The sequence below is a fragment of the Sciurus vulgaris genome (genome assembly GCF_902686455.1).
Source record: "Sciurus vulgaris genome assembly, chromosome: 2".
NCBI lineage: Eukaryota > Metazoa > Chordata > Mammalia > Rodentia > Sciuridae > Sciurus > Sciurus vulgaris.
Window position 1 is genome coordinate 178,725,913 of NC_136462.1, and position 25,828 is coordinate 178,751,740.

Below are 25,828 nucleotides of genomic sequence, written 5' to 3' on the forward strand. Positions count from 1 at the left end.
TGACCCAGTTGAGAAGGAGCCCTCGCCCCCGATCTCTCTGCATCATGCGTGCGTGTGGCCACACGCTTTCCCGCGACACACTGACCCACCCTCCATGGTGCAAACACCTTAGGGTCTCCCCTCCCCTGCTCGCCCATGCCCCTCACACCAGAGGACCCTTCTCCCCTGCTGCCCACCCATGACACTGTCCCCGCGAGGCAGGACAGACCCACACTGTCTCACCACTGTTTGGTGGCTCAGGTCGGGTGTGACAGGCATGGTAGGAAGGGGCCCCCACAGCTGGCTCCGCATCTTCCCAGCCCCTTCCGGTGGCAGTGAGCCCCCGCCCTGCAGGTCCCCCCTCCACCTCGGCTCTGGAGTCTGTGGGAACCAGACGGCTCAGGCTGTCCAGCCGGCCCGCTTCCTCCCAGGCCCCAGGGGACCTGCTCAGGGAGGAGGGAGCTATGCAGCTGAAGTCAGTGTGGCTAGCTGCCCAAGGGAGGAGACTGGGCTACCTGCCCAATGAAAGGGGCTCCAGGCCCCTGGATGGCACCTTGTGGGACAGAAGACCCTCAGGGCCCCATACCAAAACCAAGGTGCCCAGAATCCTTATTCCTTCTTCGCTCCCTGTACCCATGGTCTGGAGGGGAGGACCAAGGCTCTGGGAGGACACCAGCTGCCTCTGCTCCTCCAGGCCTCAGGGAGGCAGGACAGTGAGGTCTCCAGTTCCTGTGTCTCTTCCACGGATGGGCGCCACACGTCTGCATGTCTCCTGTTCCCATGGGAGGGGGCGCTAGAGAGGTCAAAGCTCAGGGCTCAGCTACTTCTGATCACTACCAGGTCAGCCACGCAGGCGGCCGCAGCCCCAGGAAAATGCTTTCACAAAGAGCCACCAGAACGGAGGAGAGGTCCCTATCAGTGTGGGAAATCCACAGAAGGGGGTTCGTACTGCCTTCAAGCCCAGGGGTCCCTGTCTAGGCAAGGGACGAGGGACACATTTTTAGCCCTGGCAATCCAGGATCTCAAAGAAGCCCTTCCTCCTCTGGAGTCACGACCAGCTCCTCCTGAGCCGGTTCTGCACCTTGCGACCCCCTCAAACTGCAGGTCAGAGCCACATGGACCTGGTTGCAATTTCCTCTCTGTCACTCCTTTGCCTTCTACTCCTGTGAGCCCTGGGACCCCCAGACTCTCTGAACCTCAGTAATGGGGGCTCACATTCTGTGGTCCCCAGGTGAAATGATAGATACAAGCCTGGGATAGAAGAAATGTCACAATCAGTCACAGGTAATGTCACTACTCATAGGAGGAGGTCAAGTCTCAGCTTCAGGCTGGAGAATCAGCCCCTCAGGCCAGCCTGGCCTCACGCCCTGCCTGGTCTCTCTCTTGGTTGGATCCCTTCTCTGCCCCCATTCTGTGCTCCTGGGAAACTCCCCAAGAAAGTCCCCGGCGAGAGAAAGCCTCGAGTGAGACACTTCCCTTCAGGATCCCCGGCCCCGGCCCCTGCGGTACTGTCCCACAGCCACAGCCGCCCCACATAGGACCGGCGTCCGGCCCTCAGCCCCCAGCCATCCAGCAAGCTGCTCCTCATCACCACACTGGTTTTATTGGGCCCAAGAGCCACAGAACAAATCCCCAGGGGCCCCACCTCTCCCTCACCCCCAAGTTTTTCTGGAGGCCCGAAGGGCCTGGTTGAACGGGGCTGCTTCAGTCCGGCTTCCCATCCTGGTTGTCCTTGGCCTGCCAGGGCTGTCCTTCCAGGGCTCTCCAGGTCCTAGAGCCAGGCACAGCCTGCAGCTGTGGTTGGCAGAGCCCTTACAGAGGCGAGGCTGCTGTCACTCAAAGAAGAACATTCCTGGTGTCCGGTATAGGCAGGGGGGCAGCCCCAGTGGGTAGCTGGAGCCTCCCTGGACAGGGAAGCCTCCTGCAACCCAGGGCTCCTTGGGGTCAGCTGGTAGGGGCAGCGGGGCCCGGAGTGAGGCTGCTGGGGTGGTGGGTGCAGGGGAGGGGGCCGCAGAGGCCAGCAGGTGCTCCAGGCCTGGGTCGGCGGCACCCATGCAGAAATTGAGCGCCTGCAGTCGGCACTGGTAGCCGCTCCCGAGGCCTGCCTCAGGGGTCAGCACGGGCGTAGGGGACTTGCTAAAGCCCTCGGCCTCAGAGAAGCTGGCAGGAAAGCCAAACGCTGGGCACGGGGAGGACGAGGGGACCGCTGGCAGCTCCCCTGGGCCTGCAGGCTTGGGCGTGGACATCTCCTTGGGCTCCACGGGCAGCCGAGGCCTGGCAATGTCAGCGGTTGCTGGGCACGTGCTGTCTGGCAAGGTCCCCACCAGACCCCCAAAGCTTAGGCCCTTGGGGTCTGGCAGCTCTGGTGGGAACGGGCACTGCCTGCTGGGCGTGGCATGGGTGCCTCCAGGATCCTGGCTGGTGGCTCTGAGGGGTCCCCGGCGTGCCTTGGCGGGGCTCCTGGTACCCTCTGCACCTGCCCGGCGGGTGAAGCGGCGGCGGCGGCGGAGGAAGCTGCCGTGCTGGAACATGTCGTGGCAGTCGGGGTCCAGGGTCCAGTAGCTGCCCTTGCCTGGCTTGCGGTCATCACGGGGCACCTTGACAAAGCACTCATTGAGAGACAGGTTGTGGCGGATGCTGTTCTGCCAGCCAGGCCGGTTGTGGCGGTAGAAGGCAAAGCGGCCCATGATGTAGCGGTAGATGCCACTGAGTGTGGCCCTCTGCCCCGGTGAGCTCTGGATGGCCATGGCGATCAGGGCAATGTAGCTGTAGGGGGGCTTGGTGGGCTCGGTTGCAGGGGCCAAGGGCCCAGGTGGCGGTGGCGGCGGCTGCTGCATACTGGCCAGGCTGGCCGGGCTGGTGGCTGCCGAGACCACAGAGGCCAGGCACGGCATCCAGGGCTGGCGTCCGGAGCCGCCTGTGCGGGCTGGTTAAAAGGCCCAGTGGCCCGGCCTCCCAGCCTGGGAAGGCAAAAAGGGGTGGGCCCACCAGCCTGCCCTCCCTTCCTCCCTCACCGCCCCTACAAGCCCCAAGAGGGGCGGGCAGGAGAGGCCAGGACTGGGAAGCTGTGAGCATTGCCAGGGCCGAGGAGGTGGGAGGGAGGGACGGAGACCCTCAGCCCACATGTGCCGGGTGATAGCGGCTGGGGAGCGACAGGATGTGAGATTGAGTGAGACCGAGGGAAAAAAGACAGTGGCAGAAACCTAAAGGAGCGGAGGGAGGAGAGAGGGAGGGAGAAGCAGGCAGGGACAGAGGTGAGGACAGACAAACAGAGACACTGCCAGAGAGAGACACGGGCAAAGGCAGAGGCAAGTAGAGCAGAGTGAGTTCAAATCGCTGAGACGGAGAAGCAACCTGCAGAGACCGAGAAGAAAGAGGGAAGCACAGAGAGACAGGTAGAGAGACCAGGTGTGGCGTGCATGTGGGCTGATGAGAGTCCAGGGGCAGGCAGGGTGTGAGCAGAGAGAAGCCATGGGGGCTTCTGGAATCCCCACTGCTGGTCCCGCTCTTCTTCCTCCTCTCCCATCTCCTTCCCGCTGTGCACAGCCCTGGGCCACACGGGGCCACACGGGGCCACACGTACCCAGTCCTCCACAACGATGGAGGGCACCTAGAGGAGGCAGAGCCCAGTTCTGCTGAGGCCTGGCGCCCTCTAGTGCCAGGTATGGGGAGGACAGACATTTGGGCAGAGACATCCTCCCAGGAGGCATCTCCAAGACACTGGTCAAACCTCAGTTTGCCCATCTCTAAAATGGAGCTGGCAACTTTTCAGCAGTCCCGGCTCCCATGAGGAGGCACCAGGCTCTCTTACACAGAAGCCAGTACCAAGGCACCCCCAGCTGCAGCCTCAAGCTGGGGCCCAGGAGGACAGACACCAGCCAGGCTCAGAGGACAGCTCTTCTGAAGGATGGACAATATCCTCCCTCTCGCCCACTCCCAAGTCAGTGGTCACCTACTCTGGGTCAGGCCAGCTCTCTGCCCCCACTACGTTTACTCCTTGGACCAACTCTGATCCACAGGTCTTCATAGCTTCTTTTGAATAGATGAGGGATCTAAGGCTCAGAGAAGTTAAATTTAAATAAGTTTTCTAGGTTACACAGCTAGTGAATGATAATGCTAGGATTTGAATTCAGGATTTTTTAACTCCTTAACACTACCCCTTTTGAGAGGGCTGACTCTCCTACTATTAAGGGGACAGTCACAGGACCTTGGCTGGAAAACAGGCTGTGAATCCCAAGAGATTAGGGACTATGCTATTTTACTCTATCCCTCGTATTTAGCACTCGACACTGGAACAGAATAGGTGTTCAAAAAAATGTCTGTTGAGTGCATGGAAAAACAGCAACTAATTGTTTTGTTTTGTTTTGTTTTTTGTACCAGGGATTGAACCCAGGGATGCTTAACCACTGAGCCACATCCCCAGCCCTTTTTGTGTTTTGTTTTGAGACAGGGTCTTACTGAGTTGCTTAGGGTCTTGCTAAATTTCTAAGGCTGGCTTTGACTCAGCCTCCTGAGCTGCTGGGATTCCAAGTGTGCACAACCATGTCTGACTACTAATTGACTTTTGTCCTGTATTAAATCACAGTTTTCTCCCCATAAAAGTAGCTTATTGGCTGGGGGTTTAGCTCAGTAATACAGTGCAAGCTTAGCACATGTGAGGCTCTGGGCAGGATCCGAAGCAACACACACACACACACACACACACACACACACACAGTCACTTATTAATGTATCACTAAAAGAGATTATGTTGGCATCTGTAAAAGGATTCCTACAAATAAAGTCGGAAATCACAAAAGGAAGAAAAATGCTACTTTACCCAAGAGGCAGGGGAATCAACTTGAACTTCGAGGTTAATTCTTCCAGTTGGAATCCTCCCTGCAACTCACAGTTTGTGAAGATCAGTGGGGCTTGGGGTGGACTTGGATTCCCACTTTGGCCTCTGCCTTAGGGTTATGCCTGGGATCCTGCCTCAGTTTCTCTAAGGACTGTGTCCTACAGGTGCTGGTGGTTCAGTGGTTAGCATCTAAAAAGCCCAGGGTTCAGGTCAAGTCGCTTGTTTTGGGATCCACTTCACTGTCCTTCAAATAGAGAAGGGAGACTAGTGGCAGTTGGGAGGAAGGATCTGGAAGCTCAGACTCCCTCAGAGGCCAAGCAAAGTTGCTCCTGGTTGTTCCTACTCTGAACCACCCTGAGGATTTAAACTGCTGGTAAACTGGACTTGAAGCAAATTTTATAATGAACTCAATGACAGGGTAAGACTGGCTCTAAGTAGCAGCTATTGACATGTTGGGCTTTCAACAAGTGATTTAGGCTTTATTTCTACTCCAATTACTGTTTTTCTCTGAAGCCTCAAGGTCAAGTTCTATTTCCGGCTGAGGCTCCACGCCCGTGGCTGGGCGCACCGCCCGCCCTCCCTGTTCCAGGCGCCTCCACTCCCTTTGTAGAGAGTTAAGGCCACCAGGGCGATAGGTGGGGGGCGCCCCAAGTCCACTGGCTCAGTGAGGGCAGGTTTGGGGGCTGTGGGGGTCTGCACCCCGTGGTGGGGGTGTCCTTTAGTGGGTGTGAGAGGGGGAAGCAGCCTGATTAGGGTCGACTCTCAAAGGTGGGGGAGGCCATCCAGGTTGCCCAGCTTGGGGCCCTGCGGGGCGCCAGGGCGGAGGCCCCTCGCGTGCAGGAGCAGCTCTCGGGCGAAGAAGGGCTCCACCTGCGGGGACAGGGGACAGTCAACTCTCTCCGTTTGAGGAATTCACAGCCCTAGTGACAGCCTTGTCTCCACACCCATTTTTAAGGCATATTCATATCTATATCTATATATATCTGTAGCTATATCTATTATATATATATATATATCAGAGAATCATACAGGTTCTGGGTGGGGTGGACTGGGCATGGAGAGGGACAAGGAGGGTCTGCAGGGTGTGGTTCTGGAAGGGAGGGAGTGACTCACGTGGGCCATGATGAGCCTCTCCTCCGGCTGGTCTGGGGGACCCGGGTACTCCTCCCCGAAGCACAGGCGGATCTGGTATTCTGGCTCAGGACGTCCATCCTGCAGGTGGGCGCGCAGTTCTGCAAGCATCGGGGCTGTGGGGCTGGGCGTGGTGGGCATCCCACCTCGTGCCCACCTTGTGCTCACATCCCCAGTGTGCCCTATGCCAACTTCTGCGTCCCTAGCTATGTCCCACATCTGCACCCACTTTCAGCGCTCCTGCCTCTTACTGGTGTCCCTATGCCCACCCGCAGGTCTTTATGCCCACCCCATCCTTACTGTCATTCACCTATGTCTACATGCCCAGTGCCTCTGATGCCCACCCTATGCCCAGCCCCCTATGCCAACAAATGTAGCTGAGTTTTAGGCTTGTGTCACACATCTAAGGGCCCAAGTATGTCCAGCGCCTACGCCGCTTATAGACCTAGATCCGTATCTGTGGCCAGCCCCATCGATGCCCGTGTTCTTTCCCATCCCCGGCGCTTCTGAGCTGCGACCTCGGTTTCCGTGCCCACCCCAGCCCCTACCCTGGCACTCCCCTCTCCTGGGCCCACTCTCCTTCGCCCCCGCGTGACCACGACCCCGCCGGCCGTGCGGCGGCGCGCTCACCTTCCAGGAAGCGGCGCGTGTCGAGCAGCTGGCAGGTGTGCTCGCGCTCCAGTTTGTTGGGCTGCGCGCGGTGCGGGGCTAGCGGGCCGCGCCAGTACACGCGGCCCTGGCACAGCCGCTTGGCGAAAACGCCCTCGGGTGCCACCCACAGCAGCACGCCGCGCTCCAGGTGCCGCAGCAGGCGCTGCAGCACGCGGGCGCCCGGCGGCGGCTCCGGGAAGTGAACTTGCGCCAAGCCCGCCGGCGGCCCCAGCAGGAGCTGGGCGGCGGCGGAGGCGGCTGTCCCGGGGCTCAGATGGCAGCCCTCCGCGGTGCGCGCGGTGGCTTCGCGCACCAGCGCCGGGCCATAGAAAAGCCGCACGTGCAACCAGTAATCTGCAGGGGCGAGGGGAGAGGGGTGCGGGCGGAGTGTTGGTGACGGCCACCCCTTCCCCGGCTTCACCCTCTGGCACCCACCTCGGGAATTTGTCACTCCCTCCCAATCAGTAATAATAATATTCTAGCAGTTGTCGTAGTAAAATGATACCTTCCGGTCTAAATGAACTGGTCGTGGAGCTTCTGGTTAAAGAGGACCCTGAGGCTCTCCTAGTCCTGATCTCGGGATCCTAGGATCTCCCAGCAAAGATTTTAAAGCTGGCTGAAATAATAACAGCAACAGCCGCAGGAGGAGCAGCAGTACAGTTCAATGAGTTAGGGCTGCCTCTGCCCCTTGGGAGCTGTGACCTCTTAGTAACTAGCTGTGTGAACTTGGGCAAGTCCCGTGTCTGCATATGTACGGCTGCATCTATGCTGCAGGGCTGTGGGGAAAGTTTAGAAGGAGGCCTGGCATAAACTTCTTCAAATGTTTGGTGTTGTGGCTGTTTTGGGAGTCTGTGTTTGGTGGGAGACACATGCATGCTGGCCCTATTCCTGGGCCCTCCCCAGTTCTGCACACTGGTCAGAGGAGGGGGCATTTATTTATTTATTTTGGGAGAGGACCTTTACATTCCTTACCAGGGCTGCTGAAGTCCTTGGAGGGCATCGGCCTCCAGGGGTATCTTGGATCCTGTGCCTGATACCCTGGGGAAGGAGGGGAGCAGCTAGGCACAACCTCATCCTGGGCTCCTGGACCCAGAGATCCAGGAGGAGGCCAGGGAGGGGTCTGGGGTGGGTGAGGAGATCCAGTCCTTACTGTGGTCAGCCAAAGGGTCTGGGAGGAGGGCGGCTGGTGGCAAGGGGCCCAGATGAGCCAACCTTGGCCTTGGGGGCTGCTCCTTGTCCTCATCCTCTGTGGCTAATCTGGAGCCATCCTGAACATCAGAAGAAAGGGCGGCCATGAAGGTAGAGAGGAGACTCATGGGCCACAAGACTTGCTCGACTGATCCCACCTGGGGAGAGGGAAGTCTGGCAGGCTGAAGGCCAGCTGCAGCTGATGGGAACTCCAAAGGGTCTCAAAGCTCAAGACCCTCTCCACCCCGGAGGTAAAGAGAGCCTAGGTGTTGGAGATGTTAGCATCAGAGATGGGGAGAGAAGTGCTGGAGGTGAAGGAGCTACAGATGAAAGAGATAGGGGATAGAGCCACAGAACAGGGGGCTGACGGGTGCATTAGGGACATGGAATGGACCAGAGCTGACAAGGGGGTGGGGGCAGAGCAATGACCCATAGGTGATGGGGAGGAGAGAACAGGGTGATCAGACAGAATGATGGAGATGGAGTGGAGGGGGGCAGTGAGAGCACTAGAGGTGGGTGAGGTCACGGGGATGCAGAGATGGAGCTGGGTCTGGTGGGGGGTGTGGGGGCAGAGTGACGGATCATGGATAGTCAAGGATGAATGTGGATAAAGCAGGGTGAAGTAGACAGGGTGATGGAACTGAAGATGGTGGAGCCAGGAGAGAGATAGAGAGAGAGAGAGAGAGAGAGAGAGAGAGAGAGAAAGGTCACGACCCAGCTGGTGAGGTGCGTGGGAACAGTGATGGAGCTGGAATTTGGAAGGGGAGACAGGACATAGCTACCAAGGAGCAGAGCTGGTGGGAAGATGGAGAGAGTGATGGGCTGGGGTTCAGAGAGGGAAGAGGTAATGACAGTGCTGGAGATCACAGCCAGAGGGGAGGGCCACCCGGGTGACTTAGCTGAGCGGTGACTGAGCCTGCAAATCTCCAGAGGCTAGAGGGCCACACTGACCTGATGCGCCCCGCAGGCTGGTTCAGTCACTTCTCCAGGGGGTCTCTGTTGACTTGGGAGAATATCCTCTTTTGCAGAAGCACGGACCTTGGTTACTAGATGAAGCAAGTACAGCTTGTTCTCAGGGAATCAAGAGGAACCCCTCAATGAAGCTCACCCAGTCAAGAGTCCTGCAGCTCACTGCCTAACCTGCTTCTGGGTCTTGTTTCCTCTTTTCTTTTCTTAGTTGTGGATGGACGGCATGCCTTTATTTTATTTGTTGATTTTTATGTGGTGCTGAGGATGGAACCCAGTACCTCACACGTGCTAGGCAAGCGCTCCACCACTGAGCTACAGCCCCAGCTCCTGTTTTCCCCTTTTCTAATAGGGAAACACACTGGGTGGTCTGAATGTCCTTATAAATTCCCAAGCCACAAGTTCAAGCTTGTCAGGTCCATCATAGTCGAGAGCCACCCTAGGCGCCTCCCATTAGGGGCAGGGTGGTACCTGGACAGCAGGTGCGGTTGGACACGATGCGGTAGACCCTGTAGGGGTTGGAGGCGTCCAGCTGGCTGAGCTGGCGCACCTCGTGGAAGTCGATGCTCTTGTTGAGGGCGCAGCGCAGCCGCGTCTTCCAGGTGGAGGGATCCTCCTTATCGGTGCCCTCTGAGTGCTTACCCTTGTACACAGCCCAGGCCTGAAGGAGAGTGGGGGAGACTTGGGGTGCCGTGGGGAGGGATGCGAGACTGTCCTGCCTCTGAACCCTTCTCTGGGCTTCTTTCTTTCTCCCTCCCGTATTCTTTGGGCTCCTATTATGTTCTAGCAAGAGCTGAGGATTGGATGGGGAGCAAGACAGATTGGTCAATCAGAAATAATCATATTCCGAAGTATGGATTGTGATAAGTAACAATAAATAAATAAGGTGATAGGATATGAAATACTGGCAATAGCTCGCTATTGGGGTCATCATAAAACTAAATCCCTACCTGTTGCCACTGACAAAGTGGACTCCAGATGATTTAAAAAACCATGGGTAAGAGATAAAACTACAAAATTAATAGACAATAATATAGGGGAAAGCTAGGGACAGAGAACACCTCTTTTTTTTTTAAATATTAACAATGTTTATTACCGGTATATGATTCCATTATAGAATCATGGAATTATTGAGTTGAATGGACCTTAGGAATTAGTCTTCCTTCCTTTTATAAAAGAGGAAATTTAGATCCAAAAAGATTAAGTGACTCACATGATATAAACATTAATAACATAATAAACCTGGTTCTAATTAGCTTTCTACTTATCAGAGATTATTTTTTATACCTTTATTTTATTTATTTATTTATTTATTTATTTATTTATTTATTTTTATGTGATGCAGAGGATCGAACTCAGTGCCTTACACATGCTAGGCAAGAGCTCTATCGCTGAGCCACAACCCCAGCCCCCAGATGAGAGATTCTGGAGGCAAAATATGGAACCAGGGACATCAGTTTGCTTTATGTCTGCTGTATTCTTCTCTGTTACTCTTTTATTTTATACCTATTGTTTTATACTTATCCTTGAACTAAGGATGTTGAGATGAGTCAGTCAGTCCAGAGAGCACCTCAAAAGGAAGACTTAATAGGCATGAAGCCAGGCATTGGTGACACACACCTGCAGTCCCAGTGACTCACCAGACTGAGGCAGGATGAGGGCAAGTTTGAGGACAATCTCAGCAACTTAGTGAGACCCTGTTTCAAAATACAAAATAAAAAGGGCTTGGGATGTAGCTCACTGATAGAGCACCCCTGGGTTCAATGCCCAGCACAGAACAAAATTAAAAGACACCAACCCTAAGGTAAAACAGTGCAATGTCTGGAATCAGCAAAGGTTTGCATGTGTGTCTGAGGGTATGTGTGTAGATTCTTGTTATTCGAGTTAGCTATGCTCTGTTAAGTCTCCACAAACACTGAATCAGCCAATATGGAACCATTGCTTCTAGGGGAGATACGGGTTTCGGTTTCTGTAATTCTCTGGTCACAGCATTTTCTTCAACTGACCAGTCCGTAATGTTGTTTAATGCGTTTCTGTTTAAGGGCATTCTTTAATATACACTATGGATTCATTAACATTCAACTCATGGCCAAGAGCACTATAGCTCATGCCTGAACAAAGCTTATCTAACATGAATTTTCTCTCTAAGGCACACGGTGGCCTCCTGCACTCAGGAACACTAGACAGCACTTCAGCATTATGCCCAGGGGCCGTTCTAAATAGGGACATCACTCACAAAATACTAAACATACGGCACTACATAGACCGGGGAGAGGACCCTGTTCACAGTGTGGGAGCTGGAGGCAGAAGGCAGCTCTCAGCTTCAGCTAGCACCGCTGGGCAACTGACTTTTTTGTTATTCTGTGCATATCCATGAATGGCTACAAAAGTGACTCAAGTATTGACTTGGGGAATACAAATACATTTTAGCAAGCAGGAGAATTTGCAAATATGGAGTTCATATTTGTATGTGCTGGGGAAGAGGAATTAAGGAAGAAGAGATAGGTTGAAGACAGATTATGAATGTCCTTGAAGGTCAGGCTTTATCCCATGGGCTTGGGACGCCAGAAGTCCCATATCATGTCTGTCAGTGGTGGATTGAGGGATGGGTCACAGCAGCCAGAAGGATGGGGAGGGCCAGCCCCCAGGATCTCCCTCTTCTGAACAACAGCATATAAAGCTTAAGGGACAGGCCATGTAACTACCTGTTCAACACTTATGGAGTGCCAGCTGTGTGCCAGGCACTGTGCTCAGTGTTGCCACATGCAGCTCACAGTCTGTTCTACGGAGACAGACTCTTCTCAGGCAGGAACTTATAGGGAACTCATAGTGGTTCCCATGGGGGAGGCAGATGGAGTCGGGGAGACTGGGGAGACCACTGAGTTGGTGCTTCATAAATGCATTAAATCAATGAATGCACCAGGGTGGACCCTCCTGAGGAAGAGATGTGTGTGCTGAGGCTGATGGGAGCTGGCCAGGTGAGGGGGAAAGGGAACAGCATGTACAAAGCCCTAGGGCGACACACAGGGTATTTAGAAGGTGAGAGAACCGAAGTCCGGGAGGGCAAGGAGGGGCAGTTCCTGCAGAGTTTTGAGGCCAGGGTGTGGCGCAGTGGGGGCCTTGGAAGGACTCTGAGGAGGGGGTGTCAAGACCATCTTTGCACTTAGAAAGGACTGAGGGGATGGCTGAGGGCCAGGGGAAAGCTCAGGGAGGTCACTGCAGTCATCCTGGCAGAGGGTAGAAATGGGTTTAAGATGTTCCCCAGGAAGAGCCTGCAGGCCTTGGGAATTGGATACTACGAGGTTGGGAGGTGCAGAGCAGCCAGGGTTCAGGTGCCCACGTGGGAGACTTTTGTGGGGGCTGAGCTGGTGAGTGTGGTACTGGGCATAGGCAGAATCTGAGGGGCGTGAGGGCCATCCAAGACACAGCATCTGAGAGACAGCAAGATCAGCAGGCTTGAGGCTCAGAGGGGAGATCTGGGGCCTCCGTGCTGAGGCTGAGGAGGAGGGAGAATGGGGCTTGAGGAGGGAGGTCCAGAGGAAGTGCTAGGAGCCCCCACAGAGCAGGGAAGGAGGTGAAGGCTGAGCAGCAGGGCCTGGGAGGTGGGAGGAAATTGGCAGCCAGGGTTGGGGCAGGAGGCAGAGATTCTGGAATGCAGTGTTCTGGGAGATGGAAGGGTCCACCAGGTGTGGGCCTACCTGGAAGTCAAGGAAGGTGAAGACGGGGTGCATCCTGGGATTTGGCAACTAGAGACATTAGCAGGAGGGACAGAAACCAGACTTAGGGTGCTGGGGAGTGGCAAGGGGACTAGCAAGGGGGATATGAAAGAAGGAACACTGCATGTGCTTCCTGTTGTGAGAGGCGAAGCTAAAGGAGGGACTGGAGGTGACCTGGGTGTTTGGGGTGGTGACAGTGGCCTGGGGTGCGGTTGGTTGCTTATTCTCAGGGTAGAGATTTCAGAGTGTAAGTGTGCATGGAAAGAAGTCATTCTGGAGAAAGTTAATGAGGACCAAGGGGAAAGGAGGTCTTCCTGCAGGAGGCCCCAGAAAAGGTCTGATGTTGGGAGCGCGGAGAAGGCTCCCAAGTTGCAGGGTCTGGGGGTTTGGGATGGGAGGTTGAGGGAGTTCCCTGTGGGTGGCATCTAATTCCCCGTGAAATGGGGGAGAAGCCGGCAGCCCTGGGGATGGTGCAGGTTCACCACCAGCCTGGCTGATTCTGTTTTAAGAAGTGTCTGAGGTTCTCCCATATGCAGAACACTACCCGCAGTTCTCCAGGCCAAGCGAGTGGCCCAAGGTCACACAGCTCATGGGTTGGTCCGCTGCCACCATGTGCGGCCAGAGGCGGCCAGGGCGGGGGTCCCCAGGCTCCTGACCCTTACCCTGAAGAGCGCCGCGTCCTGCTGCGCCTGGTAGCCCTGCTTGGCTGCGTGCTTCCAGGGGATTCGGAAGAGGGTCTTGCCCGGGTCTTCCCAGCGCAACCCGGCGTAGAGTCCGCTCTCGATCTGCGCCACTAGCCAGTCGCGAAGACGCAGGGGACCCCCGGTTCCCAGCATTCGTTCCTTGCTGCCCGAGACCTTCTCTTCCTCTTTCCGCCAGGGGCCGCTGGCCATCTGGAGCTCAGTGAGACGAGGGCTAGATCCCGGGGGCGCGGAAGGGGACCCGCGCGGCTGGCGATCACTGGGCCACCTGGTTGGCGCGCGGAGGCGGAGAAAGTGAAAGTCTCAGCGAGGGTTTCGCTTTCCATTGGGTCTTCTCTCGCTTTCCTTTTGCCCCTCCCCGCGACAGCCTGGCCCGAGGGCGCTGGGCCTCACGTGGTGGCTGTAGAGCGGCACCCCGGACCGCCAAGACCCAAGGAGCGCTCGGGCGGGTCTGGGAGGAGGGCGCCCGACCGGCACCCAGGGAAAAAACCTTGCCCCGCTCCTGCACATGTGGTCCGCTCAGCCCAGGCCCCTGGACGCTTGTTGGTCTCGTTTTTTGTTTTGATCTGCGGTTTTTGAGACTGGGTCTCCCTAAGTTGCCCAGGCTGGCCCGGGAACTCCTGGGCTTAAGCGATCCTCGTGGATCAACCTCCCCAGCGGCTGGGACCACACCTCGCCTGGCTTCCCGTCTCTTTTCGGAACCTGGACTGGCTAGTGGGAAAGGCAAGCTGCTTCTCAAGCAGTTTCCTGTCACGACTGGGAGGCAGTGACTAGTTTCCGGGGCACGCTCATGACCCCAATGGAGGAATCAGGCTTTCTGGGTCGGAAGTCCAGGAACCTGAATCTTAAGCTCTTCCACACTTCTTTCCTCGGATATTGGGAATCCCCATTTATTGACTGCTCATTATGGTGCTGGGCCTGGCTAAGCCCTTCCCTGTGGTGTCTAAATTGGTGCTCACAGGAGCGCAGGAGGCAAGTCCAATTACTTATTTTGTGGTGCTGGGGCTTGACCCTGGGGTCTCAAACAAGCTAGGCAAGCTGTCTGCCACTGAACTTCAACCCCCAGGTTCAGAAATGTTGAAGCCCTATAACAATGTCACGGAGTGCGGTGGGAGAGCCAGCATTCAAACCTGGGCATGCCTCTGTCCCCCAGAGTCCAGAGACCTAAACAGTGTCCCATTATACCCTAACCTTAACCCTAACCCCAGCAGGTACATTTTGAGTTTATGGATTCCTAGTGAGGTCCGTGATCCCTTGAAATTGTACATAAATTTCCTCACATCTCTGCATTTTACATTTCTTTTGTTAAATTATCAAAGGGGATTCCTGATATGAAAGATTTTAGGAAGTTCAGACTGCTCCACCCCCAGCTGTGTACATGGTGAAACAGGCCGGAGAGAATAATATCCTCTCCAGAAGCAGGCAGAGGACCCAGCTCCGGCCAGCACTGACCACCGCCAGCACTGACCACGGCCGAGCACTGCCCCTCCTGTGCACCCGTTGGGAGGGCTTTACTTATGTCCCCCACCCCCCTCTTGTGCCAGCAGCACTTCTGTTGCCAGTCTGGATGTCCCTCGGGCCTGTAGGGTTCCGGCAGAGCACAAAGTCTTTCGTATGATTAACTACAAGAATAATGAGACAGTCATCCCTCAGTATTTGTGGGGAATGGGTTCCAGGACCCCTTTGGATACCAAAATCCATGGATGCTCAAGTCCCCTATATAAAATGATGTAGTATTTGCATATAAACCTATGCATATCCTAGACTTCATATCATCTCTGGATAATTTAGGATACCTAATACAATGTAAATGTTGTGTAAGTAGTTGTTACACTGTATTGTTTAGAGAATGATTACCATAAAGATGCAATTTTTTCAGACACTTTTTACCCAAGGTTGGTTGAATTTTCAGTCTGAGGTAGGTCTAAGCAGGAGTCTTCGGGGTATCAGGTCAGCCCTTCATTATTCTAGGACTGAGGGGGTGGGGCCTACAGCTAGACTTCCCCACCACCTGCTACCTGATGACCTCGGGCACCAGTCTCAGTTTCTTCATCTGTTAAATAGCAACACCGACTTCACAGAGTTGCCCGAGAATTAACTGAGATGGAGGTAGAAAGTTTAGCACACAGCCTGAGTGAGTGAAAAAATAAATGAGTGATGTGCTGTGAGTTCAAGGGTGGTGAAGGAATGCTAGAGGTGGGGAGGGAGCTTGAAGGACAGAGAACCCTGGATCAGGGGCTTGGTTTTGTCTTACAAATGATGGGCCTGTAGAGACTTTTAAATAGGGAAGGACACCATATTTGAAACCAGTTAGATGGTGGTACCGCAAATCGTCCAAGAAGACACAGACTCTCTGCACTCCCCAACAGCAAAACGGTCCACTCCCTCACCACCTGGCATGTTTCCTTTTGTTTACCTGGTATCTTACTGGAATGCCAGCAAGGTGAGGGCAGAGGTTTTGCCCATTGCTGTAGATTCAGTGCCCAGCACAGTGCCTGACACACTGTAGGTGCTCATGGACATTTGTAAAGTGAATGAGAGGTAGAAGTTGGGCGGACAGGGGAAGGTCATTTCATCCATGCCTTCCCATGCCCAGGGCTTGGTGCATGGTTAGAAGCCCGCACCGGTGGCTGTTGGGATGTTGCTACTCCTCACGATGTACTACTCCTCACGATGTTTAGTTTTGGAAACGCAGCTCTGATGACCTCTATTCATTCTTGGGGTCAGTCCCTACTTGCCCTGGCTTTTAAACTCTAACTGGGAAGGATGATTCCCACTAGCTGCAGGTGGATCCTCCCCATCGTTAACCTCCCAAACTGGGACCTGCTTCCTACCAACCGTCATGGGACTCAGACCAAGTTCCCCTCCAGGCTTCCCTGTTCTACTGTGTGTCCTTGAGCAAGCTGCCTGACCTTTCTTTTCTTTTTTCTTTTTCTTTCTTTCTTTCTTTCTTTTCTTTTTCTTTTTCTTTTTTTTTTTTTTTTTTTTTTTTGTACTGGGGATTGAACTCAGAGGCACTCAACCACTGAGCCACATCCCCAGCCCTAATTTGTATTTTATTTAAAGACAGGGTTTCACTGAGTTGCTTAGGGCCTCAACTATTACTGAGGCTGGCTTTGAACTTGAGATCCTCCTGCCTCGACCTCCTTACTGCTTGACATTTCTGAGCCTCATATCTTCCCCTAAGATAAAGTGAACTTAAGCAGTTAGAGGTCAGGTGTTGGGGAGACACCACTGGATCTTAGCGGCCAGTGTCTGCATAGAGAAGAGGAGGGGGGCTTTGAGAGATGGAAGGCATTTCTAAGAGAAGGAGGCACCTAAGGGCCCCTCAGGAGATCAGGGCTCTGGAAGAGATGGGGAGCTGGGTCAGAGAAGCTAGTGGTCCCAGAATTGGGGGAGGGGTAGGCCGCTGCAGGCCCTAGAGGCTGCACACTCCCTCCTACCCCTGTTTCAGACACCTGGGTCTGGCCTTCCTTGAATGACGACAGGCACTGGGTCAGGCAGCTTTCGTGTCTCTTTAATATCCCTCCAGGCCCGTCCACCCCTACCCTACCCATTTCCCCCTCCCGCCGCCTCTACGGGTGGAAGCCGGGGCCCCTTTCTCAGCCCAGGGACTAAGGCACCAGGTGGCTGCAGCTGGCCGGCCCGGACACAGACGCACAGAGGGAGGACACACTCGCGGACGCAGACAAGCAAGGTGGGCATGGGGGGCGGGATCGGGCCTCCGCGGGGCGCCCACAGCCTCTGGGCCCGACCTGGCTGTGGGGGCCCAGACAGCCCCCGAAGGGGCGGAGCGGGAGGCAGAGGGGAGCCACTCGGGGCGGGGTCCTCACTTGCTGCCCTTGCGGGACAGACACCGGGGGAGGCAAGAGAAAGTCTGCTTGACGCGCGCCAGCAGCGGCAGCGACCGGTGGGCGTCCCGCGCCGTGCGCGGCACCAGGCGCTGCAGGGTCCCCTCCGAGGCTGCCGAGTGCGGCGCGGCCGAGGCGGCCGAGGCGGCCGAGGTCGCAGAGCCCTGGCGGCAGCGCTTGCACAGCGGCAGCAGCGCGCGCACGTCCTCCTCGTCGCGGAACGGGCTCTCTCCGAAGCGCTCCTCCAGCTGCCGGCGAAGCTGGGTGGACGCGTGCGGGGTCAGGGTCTGTCCGGTCCCACAACCTCCAGCCCCGCCCCGCCCGAGCATCCGCCCTGCCTCCCTTCTCCGAGCTGCTAAGGCGTCACCGAGGGTCCCCCTCTCTCCGCAACCCCCTCCATTCTCCGGATCTGCTAGGTGACCCCCACCTCCACAGTGGGGACCGCATTGACCCCTCCCTCCTGGCCCCTGACCACATCGGTGGTCTCAACTCCGCTCAGGCGGGGCTTATTTATAGCACAGACTTGTAGATGAGCCTCTGGGGACCCTCCTGTCACCCTGCTGGGAACCTTCAGGCAGTCGCCAGCTCCCTCCTCTCTCACCCTCCGTTCCAGGGTGACCTCAATTCCTGATATTCCGGGAGGGATAAGGGCCTCAGAAAGACCCAGGGATGGCGTGGGACGTGGACAGTTAAACCCTCAAAACCTTAGGTGGCAGGCAGATAGATGGGGCAGCGGGGCATGCTGGGACACCTGACCAAACTGAAGGGCTCACAGACTGGTCCAAAGGCAGCCAAATTCTAAGTTTAAAAAGCAAACAACCAAAAAATCCACCTGGCTGTTAAAACAAATTAAACTCAGGAGTTGGATTAGGTCAAGACCCCAGAAAAATCTGCCAGATCTGAAGCATGGGCTGCATTCTTTCCAATCCTGTGCTGGGTTCAGTGGGAAGAAGGGTCCCCAGATCCCCAGCCCAGCCAGCTCCTGCCAGTCCCTACCTTCCGGGAAGTTCCCCAGCCAAACTCTTCCAGCTGCTGCCTGAAGCCTGGGTTGGGGTTGGCGATGGGCCGGGTGGCCTTGATGGCTTCAAGCACTTCCCTCCAGCCCAGCCCTGTCACCGTCATCACGTAAGCTGTCACGATGGTGGTGCTGCGCGAGATGCCTGCAAAGCTGGGGTCCCCAGCAACCCCCAGGCTCCAGGTAAGGTCCGGGGCACCCCACCCGCTTCAGCGCCCCCGCCCTCGCCTCCTGAGCTCCAACCACAAGAAACCGGCCAGGATCTTTCTTCCTAGCTCGGGGACTTTGCCCATGAGATTCCCTCTGCCTGGCATTCTCTCTCCCACATCAAAGGCCTGGGTGAAACCTCATTCATTCATTCAAAACACATTTCCTCTTCATCTTTTTCTTTCTCCGGTCCTGGGGATACAGGGAGGGGAGTAAAATTGCAATGGTCTCTGCTGCCCTGGGTGGGGGGAGCACACAGGACCCAGAGGAATGATTTCGGGGGGCGTAACTGTGTTGAAGGTGAGTCTGGGGCCTAGGAGTTCCATAGAGGAAGGGTGTTGATCTAGTGGAGGATGATGGGGAGGGCTAGGGAAGAGGTTTCAGAGGTCTTGAAGGGTAGGTAAGGGTTAGTCAGCCATGTTCCAGGTAGTGTGTACAAAGACCAGAAGGTGGAGGGCTGCTGGATTGGAAACAGGGGCAGTCTCGTGCAACTGGAACTGGGGGAAGGAGGGAGAGAGATGGGAGGCAAGGCTTGAGAGAGCTGGTCTCATGGCTGAGGCTCTGGCAGTGCCAACCAGGCTCAGCTGGCACTGCCAGAGCCCCAGCCAGGCACAGGACAGGTGCTTGGTGAGGAGTTAGGGAATGAATGACCTAAACTGGGCTTGGGGTACCTGAGTAGATCAAAAATCTCTTCTCCTAGCCTGGGGCTCCCCACTGCCCAGCACCCTCACCTTGCAGGCCTGGAAGGGAGGAGAAGGGAGCCAGAAGGGATGGACTGCCAAAACACTGTGTGACCCCAGCCCAGTACCTGCCCCTCTCTGGGCCACCTCTCTCTCTCAACAGCCCCGTCAGCTCAATAACCTTTCCCCATTTTACAGATGACAAAACTGAATCTCAGGGAGAAACTATGCTGGGCTATGACCACACAGCTGGTGAGGAACTTGAGCCGTGGGTGGCTTCTCTGGATGAATGGTGGACTGTCGGCATCGTGGTCGGGGGCGAGCTCCCTTCCCGCGGCACAGGTGTGTGCTGGGGACGGAGGATGCCACTGCTGCCCCAACTCACCAGTGCACGAGGCAGTTTCCCCCGTCCAGGCGGCAGCAGTGGATGAAGTTGATACATTCTTTGAAGTGCTTTTTGCTGGAGAAGAAAGCAATGAGAGGGAGGACGAAAGGTCTGCGAGTCCTTTCCTCCCTATTTATGGGACTAGCAAGGGACCCAGAGCCTGGGTCCTAGGTCCGCCAGCGTGTGCAGTGGACAGGTGCCGGGTGTGCGAGGCAGTCCGGTGGCAGGCCAGGCAGTGAGGCGGCCCCGCCATCCCGCAGACCCCTCTCCAGTGGGTCCGTTTTCACTGCCTTTCAAGGAATCGGGTAGGAGGCGGCCCCGGGTTCCACTCTTGAAAGACCCCTGAGGAGTGGCACCCCGGGGTCGCCTCCTACCCATTTCCTTGAAAGGCCAAACATAGGCACATCTAAACAATGGTGGTCAGCAATGGGACGGGAGCAGGATTCCCCAAGGGGCAGGAGTTTGACCTGGGTCGGTCCCAAGCTGAAGGGCACGGATACTAATAACCCCAACAAAAACTTCTGTCTTCCTGAGCTCCCACTACGAAATAGGTCCTGTCCTAGATCCTTCACGCATGCCATCTGACCTTCGAAAGCCTCCTCCACTCTGGTCACAGCCCTGTTTTACAGATGAGGCTCAGAGATGGGAAGTGATTTGTCCAAGGTCACTCAGCAGTAAATGGCAAAGACTGGCTGGGACCCAAATGTCTTCTGAACTCCAAGACCAGGGACAGGCCGAGCCTGACCTTTTTGGATCTGCTGGTGCACCTGATCTTTAGAGGCAGGATACTTTCTCCATTTCATAGCTGAGGAGACTGAGGCTCAGGAGTGAGAGTCGAGGTGGGGACATACCACAAGGGCATGGAGGAGACAGTCAAACCTGGGTCTGGGCGCCTGTGATGGCTACCTAGCATGAGTGTTCTCTGTCCTCCCTCGGACCCCTCCCTCGCCTCAACTGCCAGAGGCAGCTGTCTGTCCTGCTATTGGTGCATCCAGGGGAACTTACATGGGTACTTCAGGGGTGTCAGCCACTGGGATGCGAAGGTAGGTGATATCCTGCAAAGAAAAACACACCTGTAATCCCAGCGCCTCTGAAGCCTGAGGCATAGAAACACAAGTTTGAGGCCAGCCTGGGGGATTTAGCAGGGCCTCTTAATATAACTTTTTTTACAAAGGACTGGGGATGTAGCTTATTAGTACAGTCCCCCCCGGGCTCAATCCCCAGTTCCACATAAACACATTAAAACCCACACTCAGGGAGTGGGGGGCCTTGCCTGCATTCTCCCCTTCCCTTGGCCTCAGCTGCCCAAGTGCTGTGTGACCCCAGCTGAGTTCCTGCCCCTCTCTGGGCCACTGTTCTCTCTCTGTTCAAAGAAAGTAGATGCTGTTTCAGTGAGCCTCCCAACTCTGCCTGTGATTCCAGAACTCTCTGAGTAGACAATGTCCTAACTTCATAGGTGACTTGGACATGAGGACTTGATAAGTAGGACTTAGCAACCTTTTATCTAACAGCCTGGGAAAGACTTCTTAAAGTCACTCCCCTGCAAGTGGAGATTGCAAAATTACATAGTAAAAAGGGCAAAGCAGATTTGATTATCTTGAAAAGAAGTAAAAATTATGAAACCAAGTTTACATAACAGTCAAGGAAAAAGTTGTAGGTAATTTTTCCAACACATTTGCTGTGACACCCTTCATTTCATGCTTTTTAATTTCCACAATTTTGTCAAGATTATTTCTGCCTTACATCCTGAGGACCTCATTGCTTTTCTTGAGGACCTCCTTTAGTACTTTGATGTGTAAACGACCCTACTAGGTCCTCATTTGTCCAAGGCTTTGTGTGAGGTCCTGGCCCTTCTCTACCTGGCTCACATCCCCCAAGGTCATGAAATCCTGCATCTTTTGCGAGGTTTGCAGTTTCACTTTGCAACGCATTTGGCCTTGGGTTTGCATGGTATTATCAAACTCTGCTAAATTCACTGATGGCCGGGAGGCAGAGAGGCTAGTGGGAGGAGGGAGGGCTGCCGGGGCAGAGACTCATTTTTGTAAGCAGTCACCTCGTAAGTAAATATATTAATAACCTAACCCCCCCCCCCCATGCAATCTATTTAAACGGCATATTCCAAATACTCTCAAACGAGGCTGCTTCCATAAAGCAAAATCACACTCCCAATGGCCTGGAAATTTCTTCTTTGATGCTGAAAGTCATAGGTTATTGGAGGTTGCCCTTGGAGACTATCCAATCTAACACATGAAAATATGAGGTCCAGGGCTGGGGTGTAGGTCGGAGGGAGGGCACTTGCGTAGTATGTCTGGAGCTTGACCCCCATAACCTCAAAAAGACCACCCCCAAATTGAACAGACTGAGGCCCAGAGAGGGAAAGGACCCTTCCCCATGTAGCACATTAGATTTTTTATTTTTGGAACTAGAGATGGAATCTGGGGGTGCTTTACCACTGAGTCCCCATCCCCCCTTTTTAAAATGTTTTATTTTGAGACAGGGTCTTGCTGAGTTGCTTAGGGCCTGGCTAAGTTGCTGAGGCTGGCTTTGAACTTGTGATCCTCCTACCTCAGACTTCAGAGCTGCTGAGATTACAGGGGTGTGCCACTGTGTCTGGCAACACGGACTCTTAACAGATGAGGAGGAGTCTCTGTTTATGTGATGAGAATATTTTGAACGTTGCTATTGTATCAGTTTTCATTTGTTGAGCATCTATTATGTGGCTCTCAGCAACTCAGTGAGGTCCTGTTACAAAAATTCCATTTCCTATGTCAGGTACCTGAGGCTCAGAGGTGGGAAGTTTTGTGTCCAAGGTCAGCAAGAACAATTAATGGTGAAGATGAGAACCCAGGTCTCCTAACTGCAGAACCTGAGGTCTGGACTGCCTGCTTCCCTCCTCAGTCCGCACACCCTCACCCCCTCTCCCAGGGTTTGACAGCAATGCCCGTCCCTGCAGTGGGGACCCCACTTTGCAGTGTTGGAAGCAGCTTCATCATTCTGCTGCCCCTTTGTATCCTCACAACAGCCCCCGGAGACAGTCAGGGTTGGGGATCAAAGGCCTGGAGAGGTGAAGCCACAGTCCAAGGTCACTTAGCAAGACACAGCCCAGAATCACGAGTTTGGAGTCATTCACTCAGTGAGGGGATGTGAAGATCTTGTCCCCTTCTCCCACCTGTACTGGGGAATGAATACCGGGCTCTTTACCACTGAGCTGCATCCCCAGCCCTTCTAATTATTTCAATCTTGAGACCGGGTCTTGCTAAGTTGCTGAGGCTGGCCTCAAACTTGCAATATCCCTGCCTCAGTCTCCTGAGTGGCTGATATTGCAGGCATGCGCCACTGCTCCTGGCTCTGTGAGGGCCTTTTTAAGCATCAGGGTGAAACTTCTTGGGCCAGATGGCCTGTGCGCAAATCCCAGCTGGTAAGCTTCCTGGATGTGTGACCTTAGGTAAGTTAATTTACCTCTCTGAGCCTCAGTTGCCAAATAGGGATGATAATATAAACCAATTCAATGGTGAAGAAGGAAAAGCCTGTGTCAAGCAGACAAGAGAGGACCTGGCATTTAGTAGGTAGCTGATCCATGGGTGCTATGGGGATCTAGAGCCCATCCTCCCACCTCTGCGCAGCCCTGGGATGCGGGTTCAGAATACCTGCAGAAGAGGCTGGGGTGACTCATGAATAGAGATGATGTGTGTGATTTTATTCCGGCCCAGCTGATCCGGGTCTTTGGCATCTGAAAGAAATAGGTGCTTTGAGCCAAGCTGGCAGGTGTGACTTCTTGGCAGGTGTGACTTATTGATGGTTAAGTACCACTCTCCCCCTTACCCCTTCACTCCAGCGGGGCCCTTCCTCCCCTGGCTGCGGCTCCTTCCCCAGCTCCCGCTCTGGGCACGACAGGTGCTGAACACCCTGAAGCTCAGTCTGGCTTCCGGGGCACCCAGGAGACACGACCCAGCCTCTCCCTGGCCTTGCTCATGCTGTTCTTTCCAACCCAAACACCCTTGGCCAGCACATTCTTTGACCCAGTCATTCTACCTCTAGGAATCTGTGGACAGAAGCGTTTGTACACACAGAATACTGTTGTGTGGCAGACGGTGTTCTCTGCGGCAGGATTTATATCAGAAATAGTTAAACAATTACAACAACCTAATGTCCATCAGAAAGGGACTGGGTAAACAATGGCATACTCATATTTTGGAACACTGTGCAGACATTAAGATGATCTCTGTGCTGATGTGCAAGAATGCACACAATAGATATTAAGTGGGAAGTACAGATTCTAGAACAGTGTGCAGGATAAGTTTCCATTTTGTTTGAAATATTATATCTTTATCTACAAAGACAAATGAAAAACTACTCAGGGGTATGTCCCACAATAGCCTTTTATAGGGACTGGATATGTAGCCTGTGCAGACCTTCTATAATCAACCCCCTATAAAGCCACGTCCTCACTCAACAGTCATTTTGGGAGTGCATACGATGTGCAGCTGTTTGGGGCTGGGGGTCAGCTCCATGAACTATCCTCATGGGACCCACACACTTAAAGAGGATTCAGACCTTAATGTAGTCAAATACAGAGATCAGCATGGCAGGAGCTCCTGGGGTCCCAGGAAAGAAGGGCCCAGGGCTTATGAGGATGGAGCACCTGAGCCCCTCCCTCTCAGACACTGTAGACTGAAGTGACTTCCACTTTGAATCCCCCAAGCCCTGGGCCACCTGCCTTAGCCTGTTTCCTGCCTCACTAAGATCTCTGTTTAGATTTGCTTCCCTGCTGCCACCTGGAAGCCCTTGAGGAGAGGGATGGGGGTGGCACTGCCTCTTGGTCCCCATCCCCCACTGAAAGTTGGGAAATGTTGGCTGAAAGAACAGGGAAGGCAGAAGCTTGCGGGCTCGCCCTCCCGCGTCTGTGCTTACAGGAGGGCCTGAGACCTCTCCTCTGGAGAGATGGGGATGGGCAAGAGGTCCTTGATTTCCAGGTGGAAACACACCCTCAAGCAGATCTCAACTCAGAACCACAGGGCCAGCGAGCCCTTAAGAGGCTGGTGGGCCTTGTGCCAAGGAGGTGGCAGAGGCATAGAGCAGACTTGCCACATGGTCCCCAGCTCAGACCATGAACCCTGGCGCTGCCCTTGGGTCTTGTGGTGAAATAAGGGTGGAGGTTAGCATGGGGGAAAGATGCCAGCATCAGATGCCAGAGCTCCCTGGCTGCCCCTTCACCCTCAACCCGAGTACCCCCTTATCCTCCAGGAGTCCTCTCCTCCCTCCCAGCCTGGTGTGGCTTCCCCGCCTCCGGCCCCTTTCCCGAGAGTGTCTCAGGTGCGTGGGCCAGAGCACGAACAGTGGACACAGGCTTGGGACACGCAGAGTGCCATGGTCTTGGGACGGAGTGGGTAGTGCTCACCAATGAAGTTTCCGAGGTAGAGTCCAGGAAGTACCTAGAGGACGAAGAGGCGGGGTCAGCAGGGCGGGGCTGTACCCCCTTCCCACCTTCATGACTAGGGGAGATACAGCCTCTCTCTGTCCCATGAGGGGACCTGAGGGAGCAACTGCCTCCTTTTCTCAAGGCTTGGGCCCTCTGTGAGAGAGTCTGAGGCTCTGGGAGGGTGGACAGCAGGCCTGCAAGTTAACCAAGGGAGGGTCGGCCTAGGGACCAGTGAGAGCAAGGAGCAGGGAGGCTTAGGGGAGAGAGGTCCCTGGGGAGGAGGGAGGGGGGCAAAGAGGAGTGGGCTGGGAGGGGGGACTCAGGCCGCACAGGTGGAGGGACATGCAGGGGCAGGTGGGGAGGGACAGAAAAACACTGCCAGAGTCCAAGGGGTCAGAGGCAGGAGACAGACACAGCAAGACAGAGGAAGGGACTCCCAGAGAGAGCCACAGAGACACAGGGGAAGAGAATCACACAGAGGACAGACAGACACAGACACACAGGCAGAGGCAGAGGCGAGAACACCGTGGTCTCAGACTCTCGGGGACACAGAGGTGTGGACACACAGGGCTCCGAGAGGGACCAGAAGGTCAGAGGCGGGCACACCGACCTAGTCGCAGCCGGTGGCCTGCCGGAAGGGCTGGAGACAGCCAGGTGAGGGATGCGCGGCCGCCGCCCCCCTACCTTGGTCATGCCATTCCCCATGATCCTGGGGGCGGGGGGCCGGGCGCACCCCCAGCTCGCCGCCCGGAAAGCGCTCGGGTCACAGCTGCCCTGATGGCCCAGGCCCGGGGCCTGCAGCCTGACGGGGAACCGGGGGCCTGGCGTCCGCGGCCCTACCCAGCCTGGTCCAGCCGCAGCCGCCACCGCCCGCCGACCCCCGGCCCTGGAGGGAAATGATGGAGCCGCCGCCGCCGCCGCCGCCGCCGCCACCGCCGCAGGCTCCTCCTACCCCCTCGGTCATGTGGGGCCCCCCCGTGGGTCGTGGCGGGGGCCGGACAAAGCCCCAGTGTGCTGGGCCCACGGCCCGCGGGACAACGGCAGCTTGTTGCGGCCGCGTGGGGCGCCACACCGGGTGGGGGCGGGGCGCTCCCCCCACCCT

The 25,828-nt window shown here is 55.3% G+C and overlaps 2 protein-coding genes across 2 annotated transcripts; both read right to left on the reverse strand.

Annotated features, from left to right (window-relative positions):
- Positions 1-288: 288 nt before the first annotated feature.
- Positions 289-13,926, reverse strand: FOXS1 (forkhead box S1). The gene is made up of 10 exons (XM_079129722.1): positions 13,660-13,926; positions 13,131-13,437; positions 9,224-9,413; positions 8,738-8,832; positions 7,749-7,866; positions 7,571-7,636; positions 6,578-6,952; positions 5,930-6,071; positions 5,577-5,686; positions 289-2,905 (listed from the first exon to the last, which is right to left on the reverse strand). Exons 1-10 carry the CDS (start codon positions 13,677-13,679, stop codon positions 1,812-1,814), a joined length of 2,517 nt encoding a protein of 838 aa, XP_078985848.1. The 5' UTR covers positions 13,680-13,926; the 3' UTR covers positions 289-1,811.
- Positions 13,927-16,675: 2,749 nt separating this feature from the next.
- On the reverse strand, positions 16,676-25,626 carry DUSP15 (dual specificity phosphatase 15). Its single transcript, XM_079128373.1, has 7 exons — positions 25,411-25,626; positions 24,706-24,739; positions 22,955-23,037; positions 20,313-20,362; positions 19,308-19,382; positions 18,017-18,188; positions 16,676-17,280 (listed from the first exon to the last, which is right to left on the reverse strand). The coding sequence occupies exons 1-7, from the start codon at positions 25,429-25,431 to the stop codon at positions 16,999-17,001; spliced, it is 717 nt and encodes a 238-aa protein (XP_078984499.1). The 5' UTR covers positions 25,432-25,626; the 3' UTR covers positions 16,676-16,998.
- Between the last annotated feature and the right edge of the window lie 202 nt (positions 25,627-25,828).

Coding starts and splice junctions, on each gene's coding strand:
- FOXS1 (XM_079129722.1), bottom strand. CDS start 13,679: ATGTGCAGGAGCGGGGCAAG. Junction 9,414..13,130: donor AGGACGCGGCGCTCTTCAGG/GTAAGGGTCAGG, acceptor ACTCTCCTTCAG/GCCTGGGCTGTGTACAAGGG. Junction 7,867..8,737: donor CAGCCTGCGGGGCGCATCAG/GTCAGTGTGGCC, acceptor TCTGATGTTCAG/GATGGCTCCAGATTAGCCAC.
- DUSP15 (XM_079128373.1), bottom strand. CDS start 25,431: ATGGGGAATGGCATGACCAAG. Junction 24,740..25,410: donor TGGGGAATGGCATGACCAAG/GTAGGGGGGCGG, acceptor TTCGTCCTCTAG/GTACTTCCTGGACTCTACCT. Junction 23,038..24,705: donor CTACCTCGGAAACTTCATTG/GTGAGCACTACC, acceptor TATTTCTTTCAG/ATGCCAAAGACCCGGATCAG.